The 19926-nt window shown below is 37.4% G+C and overlaps 3 protein-coding genes across 4 annotated transcripts; all 3 read right to left on the bottom strand.

The window, feature by feature from the left end:
* Nucleotides 1-523: 523 nt before the first annotated feature.
* Nucleotides 524-4723, bottom strand: LOC135653432 (pentatricopeptide repeat-containing protein At4g01990, mitochondrial-like). Of its 2 annotated transcripts, none has more exons than XM_065175400.1 (3): nucleotides 4462-4723; nucleotides 3751-4285; nucleotides 524-2233 (listed from the first exon to the last, which is right to left on the bottom strand). In XM_065175400.1, exons 2-3 carry the CDS (start codon nucleotides 4066-4068, stop codon nucleotides 992-994), a joined length of 1560 nt encoding a protein of 519 aa, XP_065031472.1. In that variant the 5' UTR covers nucleotides 4069-4285; nucleotides 4462-4723; the 3' UTR covers nucleotides 524-991. The 2 variants fall into 2 exon arrangements, with proteins under 2 accessions (XP_065031472.1, XP_065031471.1); XM_065175399.1 differs by having other exon boundaries at nucleotides 3751-4290.
* Nucleotides 4724-5084: 361 nt separating this feature from the next.
* On the bottom strand, nucleotides 5085-7009 carry LOC103970438 (uncharacterized). Its single transcript, XM_009384215.3, has 3 exons — nucleotides 6853-7009; nucleotides 5406-5589; nucleotides 5085-5251 (listed from the first exon to the last, which is right to left on the bottom strand). Exons 2-3 carry the CDS (start codon nucleotides 5574-5576, stop codon nucleotides 5177-5179), a joined length of 246 nt encoding a protein of 81 aa, XP_009382490.3. The 5' UTR covers nucleotides 5577-5589; nucleotides 6853-7009; the 3' UTR covers nucleotides 5085-5176.
* Nucleotides 7010-8271: 1262 nt separating this feature from the next.
* On the bottom strand, nucleotides 8272-18513 carry LOC135652375 (aldehyde dehydrogenase 22A1-like). Its single transcript, XM_065173242.1, has 14 exons — nucleotides 18269-18513; nucleotides 18134-18177; nucleotides 17665-17766; nucleotides 16661-16788; nucleotides 16063-16185; nucleotides 14313-14466; nucleotides 13377-13480; nucleotides 13213-13291; nucleotides 12387-12482; nucleotides 12096-12233; nucleotides 10460-10672; nucleotides 10193-10384; nucleotides 8606-8749; nucleotides 8272-8521 (listed from the first exon to the last, which is right to left on the bottom strand). Exons 1-14 carry the CDS (start codon nucleotides 18378-18380, stop codon nucleotides 8366-8368), a joined length of 1785 nt encoding a protein of 594 aa, XP_065029314.1. The 5' UTR covers nucleotides 18381-18513; the 3' UTR covers nucleotides 8272-8365.
* Between the last annotated feature and the right edge of the window lie 1413 nt (nucleotides 18514-19926).

Consider the following 19926-nt stretch of genomic DNA (forward strand, 5'->3'; position numbering starts at 1 on the left):
TTAAAATATATTCCTTTCATCAACCTTCATTCAGGTTTATCATAATCAATTATAATTAATATTAGTTCGTTTCAATTTCACAAATAATATAAATATCTATTATATATGTATCATTACAAAATGTAAAGACTTAATTATAATTAGTCCTAATTACTATTTATAATTTCATCGATCTTTATTACTATTTACTACCATGGTCTCCCGGAGTAAGAACCGAGGTATATATTCTCTCTCTGTAGCATCTATTTCTTGGGTTTGATACCATCTTCGAAATAATCCCCACCCCTACCACAAGCTCAAAGTAATTAACACGTTATAAAGATCGATCCCTTCGAGCCACTCTGAGGTTACAATCCACTGCGAGAGCTTCTCAAAACGTAGGAACTCGCCGATATTAAACTACTAAGACCAAAGGCTAATTTGTATTGGTTCATGGAATAGAAGTCTGCACGCGACCATGACGTAGGCAGTACGACACAACTATATAAAAAAAACCCGATCCATTAACATCTAGATTAATCTCTCATCAAAAATAAACAAGACTAAAATTTATAAAAATCTAATGAGTATATCAATATCAACTTCAAGTTAAGTATTTTGATCAATGATTTAATTCAAATGACATCCATACCTCAACAAAGTCTCCCATCTTTATGTTTTGATCGAGAATTCACGCTGATCCAATAAAGTATCTGATGAGGCAGCATCAAAATTGTCAAATGGTCGTGATCTTCATGTTGGGAAATAGAACGCAACAGAGTGATCCATCGGACAAGAAACCATAATCTATTCATGCATTCTTGTCTTTCTAAAACTATTGCAACATATGGAGAATTCCCAATTTTCCAGTAGAATTGATGAGAAACCATGTGTCAAAGTTAGCACTACGTGACCATGATATTTCAGTCGGTGCCCTGAAACAAGTATGTCTAACATTTCGCTCAAATGTTCCTCCATATAATTATGCCATAACTGCTCAAATCGAAAAATACTAATTAGTGGCACAGACCCATTGAAGCAACTTCTTAGTTTCCGAGCTAATTTTGATCTTATCATCCTTTATTCGCCGATGAAGACTGGGGTTCTTCTTACCGGCTGCCAGATAAGTTCGCAGGAGCGCTTCATATGCATTTAAGTCGAGACATTTGAGCCTCCTCAAACTTTTGCTGAACTCCTCTAGCCCCTCAACATCCTTTGCTTCCTCAAAAGCTTTCAGAAACGCGTCCACCTTATCTTCATTTAACTTCCACTCGTCCTGTTTCACCATTGATGTCGCCGTCTCCAACCACCTGAGAGCCAAACCTGTGTCCTTGTTCTTCAAACTGTAATCTAAGAACCGATCACAAGTCCAGAAATCAGGAACTGCACCCCTTTCTGAAGCCTTCTGCCAAATAGACTCAGCTTCTCGAATCATATCTTTCTTTAGGTAAGTTCCTATCATCAGGTTTGTCAATCTCAGATCATACGCTGTGTAACCAGACTCCCATTCTTCATACAAAAGCTTTAGACCATGAATATCATCAAGCTTACTAAGAGCCTGAAGCATTTTGAGATAGCTCATGTTGATAGGGTTTGAGTACACTTCCTTAAGAGACATCCATATCCTTTTTACCTCTCCTAACTTGCCAATACCTGCATATAAACTGATTAAAAAGTGAAAAGGCATCCAGTCACGTTTATCTACAAGTCCTTCGAGCTGCTTGAGAGCTGACTCAGCTTTCGTGGCCATACCAGCTGAACTATAAATGGCAGCCAGGGTACTATATGCGGACCACTGTAGAGTAACTTCACCTCCCTCTTCCATTTCTTTTATAACGCTTTCTACTGATACAATGTCATTTAGTGAAGCATAGCAGTTCATCAGGATGCAGCACGTTAGATTATCTGGGACAATGTTCTTTGACTTCATCTCTTGGAACTGGGTAATGGCGTTCTCAGGCTGACCTAACTTCATGTAAAGGGACATTAGATTATTGTGGACCAGAGTACTCGATGCTATGTTGCGGTCCTTCATATGATTGTAAAGAGAGATTGCTTTATCTGCATTTTTCCCTGAGCAATAACAATTCAAAAGGGATCCATATGTTCGCTCATTTTTGGCAGGTTCTGGCAATTGAGAAAAGTACTCCTCTGCAGATTCAGTACCCTTGACTTTTGATATGAGATCTAGGCGTATTGCATGATTGGTGTAAGATATATTCATGCCCCTTGTACCGGACATCCACTCCATCAGCTGTTAAGAAATCAAAAGATTTGTGATATTGTACATCCATGCAGAAGAGTTTGAGATGATGTATATAAATTATGAATGATGATCGCTGCCTACTTCACAGTAGAACATCAGAAGCTGCTTCTACTAGGAACTACAGACGATTTAGGCATACAAGTGATAAAATGCAATACCATGTCATGCCTTGCGAATGACTTGGCTTAACATCACCTTCACTAATCACTAAGACCAGCTCAAGAGCCCATTTTGGTGATCATATATTTTGGTATATATTATTCCAAGAATGTGCAGTAGTGAAGAAAACCTTAGGAAGGAGACATGTCATGTACAGCATGATAAGAAAATCCAGAGCTCAGAAACAGAAGATGGAGTAAAATTCATAAAAAGATATGAATTTGATCCCTCAGCTTAGTTAGAGCATGAGTTTTTTTGGTCATTGATCAGATGGTAGTTTCACACAAAATTTATCTTGAAGAAATTAATTGCCAGATACAGAAGTGACCACAGAGCACAAGGGGAAACACTCATACTAAATATATACTTTTTAATGCAAACTGGAATTGTTTGGTCACTTTTTATTTTTATAACCTTTTTCGCCTTCTTTCTAACAATCGGTTCTAGCTTTGAAATGCTTTGGTATTGATCAAAGGCTGCATCCTCTACCAGCTTTGCAACTAAATTTTGATGTGCCCTATAACATGAACCATCAAATAATTCTTGTACTTTACAAAGAGAAGAAGTTTTTTCTTATGCACAGAATTTTGACTTTTCCTGCTATTGCGGACCGGGTTCTCTTAGTTGCATTTACTCATCATTTTATTCTCGAATCCTGATCAATAGAATTTTTGTCACAACTCATTGAAAATGACCTCCATACTGCCTTGTCACACATCCAATACAGCATTTCCATCCACAAGATAAGTTATATGTGCTTAGCTCTCCTTTGTTGACAAGGCATGTGTAATTTTTACCACAGTTTTTTATAATAAAAACAATTTCGGCATTAACAAACAGTTGACAATAAATAAAATACATGCATTGCACATGAATATATGTCTCTTCAGGTCTTAAACTATAATAAAAACAAATCACACTTTTAAAGAAGAACATAAGTTGACATGAAAACCTTCAAACAACCGTTAGTTCCAAAAGTGGGAGTTTTTTTTTATCTGAGGTTGCATTTTATGGTACTCTTAGCCTGGTATAACCATACCAGTTATTGCACATATTGCAATTATTAGAAACAAGAACGCAGTGAAATCTGGTATAACATCAGACAATGAACAAAAACGCCCAAAGAAAAGGATATAAAGCAGAAGGCATGACCCAAAAATGAACAACGACAATAACCAACAATGCAACATTCACCGAAGGACCAACTTTTTTACCGATGCTTGATAGTGTAGATAGCCTGGACATGCAATGATGTGAACAAAGACCAAAATTTGACACTCTAACGAAGTGGATAGTTGCATTCATAAGGACAAAAGGAACAGAGTTAATGAAGGAACTTTTATCACCTCAAGAGCGTGACTGTAGCGGTTGTACTTTCGGAGTTCCTTAACATACTTCATGAGCTGCGTGGCCGTTACCGTTCTCCCCTCCCTCAGCCACTTGTTGAGCGTCTTCGTCACGCTACCCGCCGGTGCTCTCCCCAGCGCCGACAACCGGCGGTAGAGGGGCTTCGACTCCTTCCTCTCTCCTACTTCAGAAGCTCTCGCTTCCGCCGAAGAAGACGATGGCGATGGCGATGGCGATGACGCTGCGGACGCGGTAAAGAGCCTCCGCCGGGCCGCGGCCATCGCCCAAAGCAGCGGCCGCATGGGACTCTTCGCCATGATCTCCTTTTCTTTCTTTAGGGCTCAAGACGAAACGAAAGAACAAAAGATTGGAGGCGGCGACGCCACGGAATCAAAAGAGCCAACGCGTGAAGGGCACCGAAAGGAGGTAGAAGGGTTTATATTGCCATCAAGTCGGTCAAGTTAACCTCGCCGATGAGCGCAACTGAGCGCTCTCGCTCTCTCTGATAGCGAATTTGATCTGATACTGTCAACCCTATACTTTTTTTATTAAAAAAAAATTATTACATTAAATAATCTAATAAACTTAAATGAACTTTTAACCTCAAACACTTGAAGAATAAATCGACTAAAATTTTTGAACCCATTTGAAGTGAGATTAAGAGCCACTTTGTGTGATCCAATCAGGATTCAAATTAGTTGCTTGTATACCTGTTTATAAGATACTGAATTCAATCTTAGCATGAAAAATACTGAATTCACTTTGAAGAAATCAACCTTTCTCTTTTATTGCTTGCATCATACCAGGAACAAAACAACCCCTGCACCTGACACAAATGAGCAAGATTAGAGGTTTTTCTCCGCATAAAAGGTTTCTTAAAATTCATATCAGTTCAAGTTTTGTGATATTTGGTATTCAAATCGAGATTTAGAATCTCAATCCAATATCAATTTTGATGTACTGTTGAATTAACAAGTTATCAATATCTCGATACCAACTTGTATCATACAATATCACTGACAACAGATAATATAAAACACATACAGATAGATATTAAGTAATATGATCACAAAAAATAAAAGCCACCATATTTTCAGCACTCCGATCTGAGAAATGTCTCAGCAGCTTGTCATTAGAAATAAGGTACTACATCGGTAGCATTACTAATCATGTTCTGAGTCTGTGTGAGGTTTGTAATTCCAATGAACAACTACCTAGAATTACAACATAGAACGAATCCTGCAATTATTAAGAGAAGCAAGTTTTCTTCCGAAACCATCAGAAGCCAATTGTCAATGGTATCTATAGAAGCAATCTTCGATGCATGAGTCCATCCAAAACAGGCATTTAATTAACTTTTGGTTCCATAATGGTTCAAGAAAACTACATAAACACCGATGATCTGGCAACCTTACAACTTGCTAATTACCCGAACTTTTCTCTGCTAAGGCGCTGCAGATGATAATTAATAGTGCTCGTGGCATTTTTGGGTTTCTTTTTCTGCAGAAGGATCAAATCGTCAGAAAAAGGAAAAAAAAAACTTGCAGATATTGGTTTGTTCAATTATATCTAAAAAGTAAAAAGGAGTGCAGAATTAGTCCATCTATGGCATTTATAGAATTGTAAAATTGCTGTGACAAACTCGACTGCGCACCTGAGCGTCCACACAAGTAAGCAACATATCCTTCTGTCGTACACATTTATCATCGTTGTTTTTGTTCAGAGACAAGCAGCCAAGGAATGATAGCATCTCCTTCATGCAAGGCTTCCCGGCAGTTCCAAACTTCTTCGGATTTATGTACAAGCCTCCAGACTTCCGTCCCATGTCTAGCTTTAGCCTGCACATGAAAGAAAATAAAGCTCCATAGTCTCAGGAAACGTAAGCACGAGGATCGTCACACAGAATATGAAAAACAATACACTAGATTCTAAACGTCGTTCGACAAAACCTTCTAACATCGAAGTGATTCCTAAATTACTCAACGTACATGAATTGAAGAGAACATTCAAGCACAAGATTCGTCACTTGCGTGAAATTTTTTTATAAGACTCGAGTGTCTATGTTATTTTGTTCAAGATATGCTTTTATATAGGTATATATTTTCGCAGGCACACATCAAGAATGTTATAGCTTGACTATTCATGTATGAGAAATGAAATCCAAGGTACTTTTTATTAAATCATGGCACTAAGAAACTTCATAGAGAAGACATTTACATGCATATCCCCATCATCTTTCAGTAAAAGTAAATCTACCTCTTTCTCCCTGTTTCCACCTCAAAATTCAGATACTTGCAGCATATTAGAAATCCATCTCTTTTTATTTGCAATATTGCGTTTCACGAGCAATCATTTCACAATCATAAACAAGAATAACTGAGTGGTTAAAGGCCAAAAAGAAAATTGTTCGAGCTGCTTAGGAAAAGATGTGGGTTGTCAAGGATTTTATGTGATCACCAAGTAGATTAAAAGAAAGTTGTTATAAGATAGTAGTTAGATTAATCATGCATTATGGGTCCGAGAAAACAATCCTAAAAGAATTGGAGCTGACCTTTCCTCCTACTACTGTCTTATCCTTTTGAAACGAAAGGTTCCATATAATGCACGTCATAAGCACAGAATTTCTCCAAAACTCGAACTAAATGTCAAAAGAACTACTTCGATATGCTATCAATTCGCTTGCCATGGTTCATCAAAGCACACGCATCAAAGATCGAGAGCCATGCGCACTTGCAGAGATATTACCAAGATCTAATACGAACCATCTATGTCTTCCGATGGCAGATAGGTATTTCTCCTTACACAAGTCCTAAAAGCAGACCGTAGCAATCTAAAAGGTGCTCAAAACTCTGAAACAGAGGGTGAGAAATATCAACGATCTAAAGATACTTAAAAGGCACATAAACAGCAACCACGCACACCACAACCCCACATCACACTTCAATCAGATCGAACTTTGTACGCCTAATCCAACACCGTTAAACTGCTTTTCGCTACGAAAACAAAGAAATCTGTAGGTAGATCGCATAAAAGTGGTACGATCATAAGAAACCACGATGAAGGCATTAGGGTTTAGAGAGGCGAATGGGAGGAAGCATTACCTCGAGGAGCAGATTGGTCGCCTCGCGGCGGCAGGCACGTTTCAGGAGCAAAGACTTGGGCCGGAGCGGAAACAGGTTTTAAGGCTTCGGAGCACTCATGAACAAGCCGCAGTCGCATTGATCATCTGCCGTTGATTCCTTTGAGTCGGTGCATCAGACGGATGTAACCAAAACAATTTTCTAGAGAAGACTCCTTCCTCTGCCTTTATCCATTTAACGCCCTCTTTACCCAATATTTAAATTAATAATAAGAAAATATCTGAACTGTTGGAGGATTTCAAGTGCTAATCTCTGAGACTCTTTGTGAAGTAAACCTTAACACGGTCTTTCTTTTCCTTTTTATTTTTTTGAGCTAATAAAAGTCCTTAAGTTAATTCATGTACTTGTTCTTAGGCTATTAACACAAATGTTGGATTGCTGTTAAAAGGTATTGAGATAAATATATGACGTCATCAGTTAAAGATAAAATTTTCATTCAAGAATAATTAGATGTAGCTCCAATAATGGATAAAAGAGAAAAAAAAATGATACACAGATAAGCAAAGGAGACTTATAGATTTTTTAATTAATTATAATAGCATGGGAAGAGATAAAGACCTAAAACAATTAATGGAAATTATAAATAAAACAACCAAAGATATTGTTTGTACTTTAGATATTTGTTCGTTATTGTTATTTGTTGTTCCTACTGACTTGTGATCTTATACAATTGTTGGAGACAGAACCCCAGCTACGAATTCACTACTTCACAGAACAAGTTGAGGTGATCGAGGCCTATATTCACTTGACAATAGCTTGAACAAACAACGGGGAAGCAAAGGTATCAGCGAGGAGGACCAAAAGAATCAGATTAACATAGAATTCAAAAGAACATTATAAAAGTATGATCCACGGACACTGCAAATTAACAGAAATATATAAGGCGTTTAATGTTTGAATGGGTGGGATGTGATTTAATTATCAAGCTCACATGGAAATCTGAAGTCACTCATTGGGGGCATTTCTGATTCAGGCCAGTTTGACAATGTAATAAGTTCTAAATGAAAATATATTTCAACCTGGATTTCCGCACCCATTCTTGTTCCAGTTGCTAGATATACAGAATCTGAACGTAGAATGATTAAGCCTAACAATTTGTCTCAGAATTTAAAGACTCATCTGATTACTTAATCGGAGAACATTAAAAAACAAAAATACCTTGCGCATGTAGCAGCTGGTGGGATACCAAGGTCGCCATCTTTTCTTACAGCAGCAGCTAAATAAAGGGATCAGCAAAGCACAACTGGAATCTGTGAATACGAGGCATTCCTATCTTTTCATTGGATGGTACTAATCTGGAATTCTGGGGTAGGTTGGATTTCAACAATGGGTAAAAGAAGCATGTTTAAACAAATTGAACAAGTTGGATGCTAGCGCAGATAAAAAACAGAGTTCAAATATTAGCAGTTGAAGTGAACTGTCACAGGAACAAAGTCCACAAACAAAGATGATCATGCAAATCCAGCATCGCTAGTTAATGGCTTTTCTTCACATTGCTGGACTTCGAATTCTGTTCTGAAATGATCTTCACTACATTGATCAGTGAACGCAACCTGTCCCACACATTGAGGCCATAGAGAGCTTCCACAAGCGATTCCTGAAACACAAAGGCATTCTCCGCAACCGGATACTGTTGAAAATGCAATATGGTTAAGTGCTTTAGCAAAATCAGAAACATTTTTTAGCCTGTCTCAAGGTTTTTTTAATAGCTGACCTGGATGGGTTTTGGGATCACTGTTTTGATAAATGGCCACCACCTATCCACGACCACTGACTTAACTAGACAGCAAGCCCGCAAGCCTTCAACACCAGCAAATCTTCCAAATCCACTGTGCTTTACACCACCAAAGGGCAAAGACTACATAGAAGGCAGTAGAACACAAAGTTAGAGAAACTGAGGCTACTGATTCCATTCGCACCAATAATTTCTTCAAGGTCTTTCAACATTTATGACAAATGCAGATCAAAATAGCTTACAGGCATTAAACATGAAAAGTCATTGCCAGTTCAGCATTAGGATATGATATATATATTTGTAACTAAACACAAGCAAAAATAATCGAACTATCTTCATTTTAGTTTCTTTTAAGAATTATAAAAGAAAGAGATCTGTAGAGCTTCTTCTGGGAAAACATAATTTGCCAATGAAACTATTTGATCTAAATATCACTTTTTCCATCCAACTATATCAGTAGTCTTTAAAGACCACCCAGTGAAAGTTATAACCTGAAACACTACAATAATTATTCCTTCACTATGCTCCCAAAAGCTTAGGGAGAAACATACAATCTACAATATGTTTCAAGGATTAATACTGCCTTGTATGTTCACTAAGCCAGCCAACCAGTATTATAGTAATGTTCTTCCATGTCCTGCCAGTACACCCACATACCAACATACGGCCCATAGAGAACTTTCATGGGCGTTGATGTATACAGCATATAATGTGCATCGGCAAGGTGTGACATGCACCAGCATTCATTTGTTACATATAGTCGAACACTATGCCTCTGCACTGTGCCAATATTTAACCAGTACAGTACCCACAGTTGTACCAGTCCGGGCATGAACCAGCATGCAGGGGCAGCCCAGTCTGGACCATTAAAGAAAAAAAAAAAGGACATTAGGGCTCACATAGCAAGCCTCTTCGCCCCGAACATGAGAAGGCCTCTTTGCACCAAAAATAAGCCCTTCCTGTTTCTCCCTATGAAGCCTCTCATCATGCTCGCCACGCACTGTGTGCTGGTACACTTCCTCCTCTTCCTCCTTCCTCGACTAAGTCCTCTCCTTCCTCTTCCTCCACTGCCTCCTCTTCTTCCTTTCTCCTCTTCCAGCACTACGCCTTCCTCTTCTCCTTCGTCTTTGAACCACTAATACATACTGGCGTATCATGTGTCTGCAAACTAGTACCGTTCAGTATGTACTGGTCTGGCCATGTTTAGTATGTGAAACGACAATCCTTGCTTTAATCTGTGTTTTATTTCAAGCTATATGATAAAGAAAACTATTAAAAAATCACTCTATACAAGTTTCCTTATAACACACGAAGTTACAGAATAGATAAACATCAGTCAGCACATATATTCGATCAATGGACAAGTCCAACTATCTCTGAAACACATATACAATTGTATTATGAAAAAAAAACACCAAATAGGTAACATCCATCACAAACATGACAAATATTAAAAGATCTAGTAATAAGAGTATCTTGGTTTGCTTTGGGAATCCATAGTTACAAACTCTAAGAAAGTATTGTTTAGGAAGCAAGAGAAACAGAATTCTGGCTTGGAACAATTACCTGGCACATGTAAGTTGAAGCAAAATCATTGATTGCTGCTACACCACAATGCAATTGGGAAGCTATTGCTATTGCACGTTTCTGATTCCCAGAAAAGACAGCACAACCAAGACCATACTTTGAGTCATTTGCAAGTTTAATAACCTCTTCATCAGAACTAAATTTCATGATTGGGATGATTGGTCCAAAAGCCTGTATATAATTACAAATTATTTCTTAGGAACTAGATCATTGAATACATGGCAATGATTGAAAGATTTTGGCTACCTCTTCTTGCATCAATTTCATTGTATGATCAACATTCACTATAACAGTTGGAGGAAAAAATTGATCTACTGCATCTTCCAAATGGCCAAAGCTTCCTCTACCTGCAATTTCTGCTCCTTTGTCTTGTGCATCATTCACAAGATTTTGAAGCTTCTCAGAGTGTTCTTGCATACATATAGCACCCATATCATATCTTCCAGCTAGCGGAGGGCCCTAAAATAGATGGTCAAACAAGTGAAACGAATTATTCTCTTATAAATACGGCCAGTCATCTCATAGAATTATTCTCTTTTAAACACGGAAACAATAGCCAACCAAAATCAAAGCATCAAACTCTTGTGCTACATAATCCAAAATGATAATTCAGGTTGGTTATATAACTTTTGCGGTCAGAGATGACCTATAATATATATCAGACACTGCCCAGGAACACCCATCAAGTAGTAGAAAATCGACTTCTAAATTCAGAGATTATTTCTAAGCTGAAATAAAAATGGCATTGATGTAGTAATGCAAAGAATCATCTAAGCATTATACTTGAAACCACTCTACTTATTTTTGCTTGCGAATTAGAGGACAGTATTAATGATGGAGATATGAAAGCAAGAACAAGGGTAAGTAGGAAGGCATTCTAAAAGAAATATTGAGAACTAGAAACTGAACACATTATAAGAAAAGATACCAACTCATGAATCAGTTCAAGATCATAAGATCATGTTCACCTTCTGCAACCACAGAGAATTTATCAAGAGCTCAGTGATATATCTTTCTTCTGCAATGTTTCTGATTCATAATCACAAATACTGATTATGAAGTGGAAATCTTTGCCGAACCAAATCTAGAGCAATACATCTTACGACTTTTTTACAGGATTTTGTGCATTTTACCCTAGAAGATTGAGAATAAAAAAGTTGGAGAGGAAAAAACATAAGGGGAAAAAAATGACCAAAGAGGAGAGAGAGGGAGGATCTGCAAAGTGCAAAACAATTGCAGATATGTTAAACAGAGGACCTCCAAATTACCTGTGTCCTGCAATGCTCTGGCCCAACCAATCATGACACTATGATATAAGAATAATCTTTTTTAGATGGACATGAGCTGAGGCTTATTAGTCTAACTAAAACAGCCTCAGTAAGTCAGACATGTCTAAGGAATACATGAGAATTAGGTCCACCACTGGAGTGCATAGTTTGCATTTCAGTTAAATATCAGGTCAAGGTACCAAAACAACAAAACACATTTTACAGAACTGGTGCTTTCAGCACCACCTAGTTCAAATTCCAGACCATTCTCTCACACCAAGAACTTTTAGCAATCTCAAATCACATAAATTCTGGTATTACTTGAAAACATCGTTTCTTTCTTCCCTGCATCAGTAACTTATGCAGCAGATGAAGAGAATGATATAGACATCCCAATTCAACTTTCTTAAGAGTCCAGTTGTTACAATACAGCAAAAGCAAGCACCTTCATTCTTGGATGCTCATGATTATCTCCCTTCTTCTGATCAGTCATTTAACATGTCTATAAAAGGTATCCTTATTTCACTTCTTTTGAGGGAAAACATTAGAAGTCAAATGAATGAAAAAGATGCATCATCATCTGTTTTTTGCTGAGCAAGAAAGGTTCTACTTACAACAGAAATTGATTTCACGAGTTTGACTATTTGAGCAACAAAAGCAGTATAGATGTCTTTATGGACATAGAATCTTTCAGCACCAGCACAATTTTGTCCACTGGATTGAAGAGCACCCCTCATGGCAACTTGCACAACCTAAAACCTCAAAATAATTGTAAACAGAAAATTAGGGACTTCGGCCGTTGGCAAACAATGCTTCACTTCAAAAGGAATTATAAGTTATGGAAAGATGTACAAAAACAGCTTAAGATTTCTTCAAATAGCATAAGTAAAATTAAATTTTCATACAGTAGCCAAGTCTACGTCTTCGCACACTATAAACGCATCTTTCCCACCAAGCTCGAGTGTGACTGGTATTAAGGTTTCAGAAGCCTTCTGCATGATCTGAAAGAAAAAGTGAAATGAAAATTATAGATAGGGTAACTAAATGAAAACATAAGACATAATACTTTAAGCCCATAATTTTTAGTTAATGAACCTGAAACACATATGGTTCATTTATGATTTTTCCCTTAACATTTATATAAGAAATGTTGACCAGAAGCCTATAATCCTAGTACAAAGAATGATGATGCACAAATGTGAACAATCACTAAAACCAAGTTTGATCCTACCATCACCATCTATCAGGGCAAATTTTTAGGTTCTACTTCTATGAATAAGAACAAAGAACCAATGAGAGAATTAACAAATATTTCATGTGTTGACTATTGTCAACTCAATTTATTGTATTAATTAGCAACACTTGTGAGCACCTATGCTTAAAAAAAATAAAACATGTATTTCTTTACAGAATCCATCATGTTACTTAATAATAGAGCTGATAAGGCAGTGAGATGGCAGAGTTATGAATAATAAAACATGCCTAGGAAAATGTGCAGGATTAAGATTATGCTTAGATTACAAAGCAAGAGAAGCACATCTAGTCATTGACAGCTAGTAAGGACAATGAGGACAGGACATGAATTCCTTCTTTATCAACTAACAGAAAATCAGAATAACTAGAAGCAGAAACATATGGAACTATGCTCAAATATGAAAATAAATTACACATTAGGTAAGTAAGACAAGTGAATGAAAAAATAGCCAACTACTAGCAGTGGCAAGGTATTACCATCTTGCCCACACCAGGTGACCCAACAAAGATAATTTTGTCAACTGAAGATACAAGAGCTTGTCCAGTTTCTGCATATCTGGAGATAAAAAGCTGCAGCATTAGAATCAATATAGATGTGATTCGCTTTCATCACCTACAAATTCCTCAAAGTACATGGATACCCTGTTATTATGTGAACCAAATTATCTGGAGCTCCAACAGCAGCAAGAGCAGCTTGAATGATTCGGAAATAAAAGCACCCAGACCAACTTGCATGCTCTGAAACCTGCAAGTCTCTTTTCCATTTCAGGCAAATGAAAAATTCTGTAACAAGAACTTGGAGATATAATTAACTTGCTAAGTGCAGACTTTATCCTGGTTACAAAGACTGGTAAGATGATATATGATGGCCCAGTTCAAAACATTATCAAGGAAGGTACCAATCAAACAATTTCAATAAAGCACCAAAAGTTTTCCTTTCTTTTCCATTTACCTCAAATACGTTTCATCCAGAATGATCCTGTTCCTGGGCATGAAGCACCAAAACTTTCTAGAGCAAGAAGTCCGATAGACTTATATCAATGACCATCCATCTCAAGTCATTAAAGAGATAAAAAGAAAGGAAAACCAATCAACCCATGCATCAACTTTAGTCATATGGCATGTCTTTCTTCTAAAAGCTTAAAAACGCTAAAATACAGAAGCCCCAAAACCCAGATACACTATTGTGTTTATGAAAAATGAAAACACCACATTGTCAAAAATAGAAGTTACTGCAGAACCATGTTGACTATTATCATCAACTGTGACAAAAGTTCAAGGAAACTTCATGTGCTTCACTTTCGGCACAGAACAAGTTTTCTCTTTTTTCTTGTTGCGATGTGATCATTTTTCTGGGACAAGTAAGCCTAGAAATAAAGGCCAAAATTTCATACCATCCAAAACAGAAATGTGAAGAGTCAAAAAGAATATTTAAGTTTTCAAGGCAAAGCATACATTGTAGGCATTTTAAAAATATTATGGTAACAGAAGAATTTCTGAAATATACTACATTGCACTTCTGGTATGTTACTTCAAATCAAAAAGGAAGGGACAACAAACTAACTCAACTAATATACCTTAATCACTGCAGCATTTCCAGAGAACACTGCTGCAAGCATGGGATTGAATACATTGTGGAACGGGTAATTCCAAGAAACAATAGCTCCAATTACCCCAAGGGGATGGAATTCCACTTTTGCTCTCTTGTGCAACATTGATCGTCCCGAAGACCTGGAATTAGAAATTAATTTGAAAATAAATCATAAATATTGTGCACTTCTTTTGTTAATATCTTAATTCATTCCTTTCAGATAAAGTTGCTTTATATGACAATCCTGTCAGTGACAATCAACTACACTATTCCCATGTACAAGGAACAGAGTCAAATTACTCCGTTGTCCAACCTGAAACAAGGTACATTATTCCTGGCAACTATGGCTTTACAATTCAGACAACATTCATCTAACCCCACTTGATCAGAAGACATAGGATTTATGTATGACTCCACACAAAAATATTTATCCTACATATCTATGTGACATACCAGTACTAGGTCCAAAGTGCACACAAGTGATCACTCAAGAGGGACCACAGGTAATACTCGTCAGACTCTTTTGTTACGTTTCCATTCTCTTACCACCTTGTGGGAACATGTTACAATGTTTCTGAAAATGCATGTAGGTCAGCTAAAGCTGCCGAGTGCACGTGGTCCATCAGCTGACTGCCCGGCGCACAAGGTCCATATATACAACCTTACACCTTTGAGCAAACAACTATTTCCATGATACAAACCTTGGACACCTTGGTCACAAAGGAACCACCTTGCCCTCTACTTGCAGGTGATAAAATATATGATATGACAGAAGCATATACATGATGGCATGTGGATTAATATCTAAGCATATGCATGGGTTCAGATAGCAATCCACACCGATCACAAAAACCAGTGTTCTAGAGACCAATTATTTTATTATTTGCTAAGGAATGAGAAAATACAGTTGACCAATGATAAAAGAGTAAATGCTTCTCCAGTTTGGCTATGGATATGGATATTGAGCAGTTGCATATATTATAGCCTAATTTCATGTTTAGCAGAGATACTTAAAGGTCAAGGTTAAAATCTAAACGTCTTTCTAATAGGAGTAATTAGATCATTTTGAAGCAAGAAATTACTGGGATATGCAGAGGATAAATGCTGACATCTTGATCTTAAAGCTAGATTTGACTTTGAGTCATCCAGAATATTTATCTATTGAGCCAAAATTATGTACACCATCGATCCTGTTCCATTTCTTTTGAGCTTTTCTCTCTTATTTCTCACTGAAGTTTGTTTATTCATCTCAAAACACAATGTATGGTCTACAGGAACAAGGATGCTTTTGGCAATCAACCCTGCATGTTTTAGAACAATAACTTCTTTTGTCGACTGTCTTCGTCAAATAGAAGAAACCAAAGCATCGTTTACCAGAGTAGAGATAGTCCACTTGGTTCTTTGTTCCAAAAATAACAATAAAACATCACAATCGCTGATGATGAAATAACTAACATGGTGCCACAAGACTCAAAAACTTTAGTGAATGCAAAATATAAGTGTGAAAAAAAATATATGACAAATATGAAATGAAAACTCAAATTTTAAAAGAAAATGTTCATGCCAAAATAAAGCTGCATGATAGAACCTAGAACATGTTTGCATCAAAGAACCTGATCTTGAAAAAAAATTGCAATTTACATGAAAAGCAGAGAGAGAGAGAGAGAGAGAGAGAGAGAGAGAGAGAGAGAGAGAGAGAGATGCAGCTTCAGTTGACTCAGATGATAATAACTAACCTGTATTCAGGCTTTAGCCATTTCTCACCCTCAGACAGAAGCCAAGTTATCTTTTCACATGTTGTCATTATCTCTCCCAAAGAAGCATCAACCATTGTCTTCCCAGTATCCCGAGAAGAGATCCTACAGAAAGCAAGCAATCATCCAGTTGTTGAATGCTTAAAGTCAATCCTTTCACATCGATAAAGAAAACTAGAGAATTTAAGGATTGAATGATGCTGTTAAATGACAAAGAATGTGTTCACAGAAGAATCCTCATGAAGATCTATGCTATCAACCATCCATAACCAATCAGAAATCTATGAGCCTGATAAAAATAAATCACCCTTATGCAAGTTTAATTACACAAATCCAAAAAGGTCAAAATTTATATAGTATGATATCAGCATAACCATTTAACATTTAAAAAAAGGTCCATACCTCTTCATTAGGCTACAATGCCCTTTATAAATTATATCATGTTAGATGTTATCGCCTTGGAATAAAACAGCAATACTCTTGAGGCTAGAAAGCAAGTACAAATCCACAGAAATCTCTGCTACATATCAAAAAATTATGAAAAAAATAACAAGAACTTTCACCCAAATTTATTCCTCACTCGCATATAAGTTCCTGATGCTCAATTATATACTTCAGAAGGATTCTTAGGAATTGACGTCTTTGACGAAAGCTGCTACTTGCCCATATCTTTTGTGCCTCTCTGGCTTGTGCAACATGCTCCTTAACCTGGTCAAATCATTGCAAAGGCACTTCTCAACAATTACCCAAAAAATAGCAAAAAAGAGAGTTTCAAACTAATTTCATCAATAGTTGTAAAATATCATGCCAAAATATTTAAATTTAGAACCAACCTCAAGAAGGAGAACCTTAGAAGTAGGAAATTAATGAGACATCAAATAGCTTGATAAAAATAATAATTATCAGAAGTAAGAAGATAATTCTAAGGTCTAAAGCATGAGGACCTTTTGAAACCAATGTTCCTCCAGCCTAATTAATGGGAATAGGCAAATATCATAGTTGCAACTGAAGCAAACATCAAAATGTGAACTGATATGATCTAGCTGAAGAAAAATCCAAATACAACAAACATGCTAAATTCATCAAAATCCACAAATGCAGATAGGAGTAAGGTCTTCAGTTCCAACTTGTAACATTTTTTAGAATCATAGAGCTTGATGCCTCTACATAATAAAAGGTAAATCACAAAAGTTAAACCACTACCTCGATAAGGTAAAAGTTCCAAAGTCCATTCCATCAAGAAAAATGAGTAAAACATCTGCAGTTTTGGAAAAACAATGAAACATACATTGTTTGCCTTGAGAAAGCCTGATACAAATATGAATAAAAAATTGCTTTACATGAAGCAACTAATCTTGGTAGAGACGAATAGCAATTTGTTGAATTGAATACGTAAGCGGCATATAACCAACTGAGATACTTTATTTGATGAAATTACCACAATCCAGAATCATCATGCTCATGATATCAATGGATACATCTATGCAAAGAGGCCAACTTAGTCTCTGTTAGAAAGAAAACTCGAATTCATAAAGACAATGTGAAAAGCTATCCACGAATGGAATAGAAAGTTGCAAGATCAACCTCTTCTGGTGTCAAAGCTTCGCAAAAGCCAAGGTACTTCATGGTTGCTGGCTCGTAGCATTGAACCTTGTCTGCTTGGGCCATTTTCCCCTTCCTCGGTATCTGCAACAAATAATATACAGTATAAATATATCAAGATTCATATCTCTCTCAAGCGACCAAGAGATTTGATCAAGAAACTTTATAAATGTAGCAAATCTTGACCAAGTTTGAAAAGCCAAAACAGGCTGAAATTAGTCGACTTCAATTTGGTAGTCTACTGATAGGACCCCATGCACAGAAATAGCATCTCCACCTCAAAATGATAATATTGCACATCGAACTTGTATTCAGCTCCTACCACAACTAACACATTTCGAATCCTTCCATGTTTATGAAACTTGACAGAACACCATAAGAACCACAATATCAAACCGGTAGAAGAACCACAAAAATGCAAGTAAAATCAGCAGCATTTGGAGGTTCTCACGTATATGTAGCTGTTCTCCTTGGTCTGGCTCCCATCTTCCAGCACTGAATCAATAGGATCTCAGAAATCACAATCGATCCCCCGCAAGAGCAAAAACGACAAAAAAAAATCAAGGGAAACGGTCGCAGAAAGTACCATCGGACGCATCGACGTCGATCGAGGGGACGCTGTGGGGGATGAGCATGAAGAGGAAGCGGCAGACCGCGAAGGCGACCCCGAGGACGACCAGGGGCCACCAGAACGCCATTGCCGGAGCTCGAAGCGGAGCTCCGAGCGACGCAGCACACTGAATCAAAACCCTAGAATGACCGGGAAGCAGAGCGAGGCGTTGTTTCTTATGCGTCCCCTTCCGTGCCCACAATGACGCTTCTGTACCTGTAAAGCTTCGAGTATCAAACTACTTTCCACGAGGAGCTTTTAAGATATTTTGAGATGTCTAATTCGGATATTGTAAATATTAAGACCGAAATGAAATAAATAATATCATTTTTAGATGAATTTTAAGTAATTAGGCAGAGTGGTATAAGTTTGTTCTTTGACAGGGGGTTAACTGTAATTTTAGTTGTATAGAGATGCTACGGACGGTTAACGAGACGAGAGATTCGTTATGTTTTTAATGGCTTTTACATGTCTATCAGTTAGAAGTCCGGAAATACCGTATTTACCCCTTCATTTTTTAATATTACATGTATATTCCTTCATAAATTTAAATTATATATCTGCATGCATATATATATACTTCATATATTTAACCATAATCTAATAAAATCAAGTCATATCGAAGAATCTGAAATATATTCTCTTATTTGTCTCGTATTTTTTAATATTTTGGAAGAGGATAGTAATATCAAATTAACTACAATAATGTATTTGAATATAGAGAGGTAAATATGGAAAATAATAAAAGGAGAGGGGCATGTATATAATCTTGGTAGACCAACACATCGCACGGTGTCTTGGATTATGTGCACGGATTCCGAGGAGAAGCGCGATGGACGGCTTCGATCTGATATTGCACGAGTGGTCTTTGGACTCCTCTCTGTTCGGCCCCCCTTGGCTGCATATTTATTTGCCCGGGGAATCAGGGACGTGACTTGCACGTGAGTGTTCATATAAAATCTCAATCGTGGATCACATTCTAATTGTATCGGTTGGTAGGTGGAGTGAACTATCTCGGCTGGTCGGTGGAGTGACCTGATGGTAACAATCGGCGTCTTGCGGGGTCCATCGAGTCGACGATGGCGCCAACTTAGACGACCAATCATCGTACGCGTGGCATGTCAAAGGTGGAGACGTCAGTAGCAGGCCTTTTTTTATGGGGGGCCCAATTTTCGAAAAATTTATCTAGATTCATGATTTTTTTTTTTTACCGCAGAACGTCCTTATTTTAAAATTTTTTATTTTTTATAAAAAGATGATTTTACTCTTAGTCCCACCTAATCGCCTCCATGCATGCTCCTCGTATCATTTAGTCGTCACCACTCGTCTTCTTTGATAAATCTATGACACCTGAAGAGGAGGAAGGAAGCCCACTACCTGTGCTTCCATGAGCAAGCCCCTGGTTGCGTTCGTATGCATTCCCCCCACCCTCTGATCATTATGTTTGTGATGATTGAAGAGGACGAAAGAGGACTATCGCTTGGATGCCTTCACCTTACACTATTGCTCTAGTCTCTCCTCCTCTCTTCCTCTACTGTCATTGTCATCCTCGCCAGTGCATTTTGCCCTCGCTATCCTTGCTCGTGGCCCCCTCTACCAAGGATGATAACAAGGACAATGAAGAAGATCAATGG

Source organism: Musa acuminata, chromosome BXJ3-11 (assembly GCF_036884655.1).
Source record: "Musa acuminata AAA Group cultivar baxijiao chromosome BXJ3-11, Cavendish_Baxijiao_AAA, whole genome shotgun sequence".
NCBI classification, from domain to species: Eukaryota; Viridiplantae; Streptophyta; class Magnoliopsida; order Zingiberales; family Musaceae; genus Musa; species Musa acuminata.

Bases quoted from the DNA above. Each gene is read 5' to 3' on its own strand.
- LOC135653432 (XM_065175400.1), bottom strand. From the start codon at position 4,068: ATGGCGAAGAGTCCCATGCGGCCGCTGCTTTGGGCGATGGCCGCGGCC. The intron at 2,234-3,750 runs GTGATAAAAGTT...ATTTCTTAACAG, and splicing joins GCTACAGTCACGCTCTTGAG to CTGATGGAGTGGATGTCCGG.
- LOC103970438 (XM_009384215.3), bottom strand. From the start codon at position 5,576: ATGGGACGGAAGTCTGGAGGCTTGTACATAAATCCGAAGAAGTTTGGA. The intron at 5,252-5,405 runs GTGCGCAGTCGA...ATCCTTCTGCAG, and splicing joins TTACTTGTGTGGACGCTCAG to AAAAAGAAACCCAAAAATGC.
- LOC135652375 (XM_065173242.1), bottom strand. From the start codon at position 18,380: ATGGCGTTCTGGTGGCCCCTGGTCGTCCTCGGGGTCGCCTTCGCGGTC. The intron at 8,750-10,192 runs GTAATTGTTCCA...CCTTCTATGTAG, and splicing joins CTTCAACTTACATGTGCCAG to TCTTTGCCCTTTGGTGGTGT. The intron at 8,522-8,605 runs GTCAGCTATTAA...CATTTTCAACAG, and splicing joins TGATCCCAAAACCCATCCAG to TATCCGGTTGCGGAGAATGC.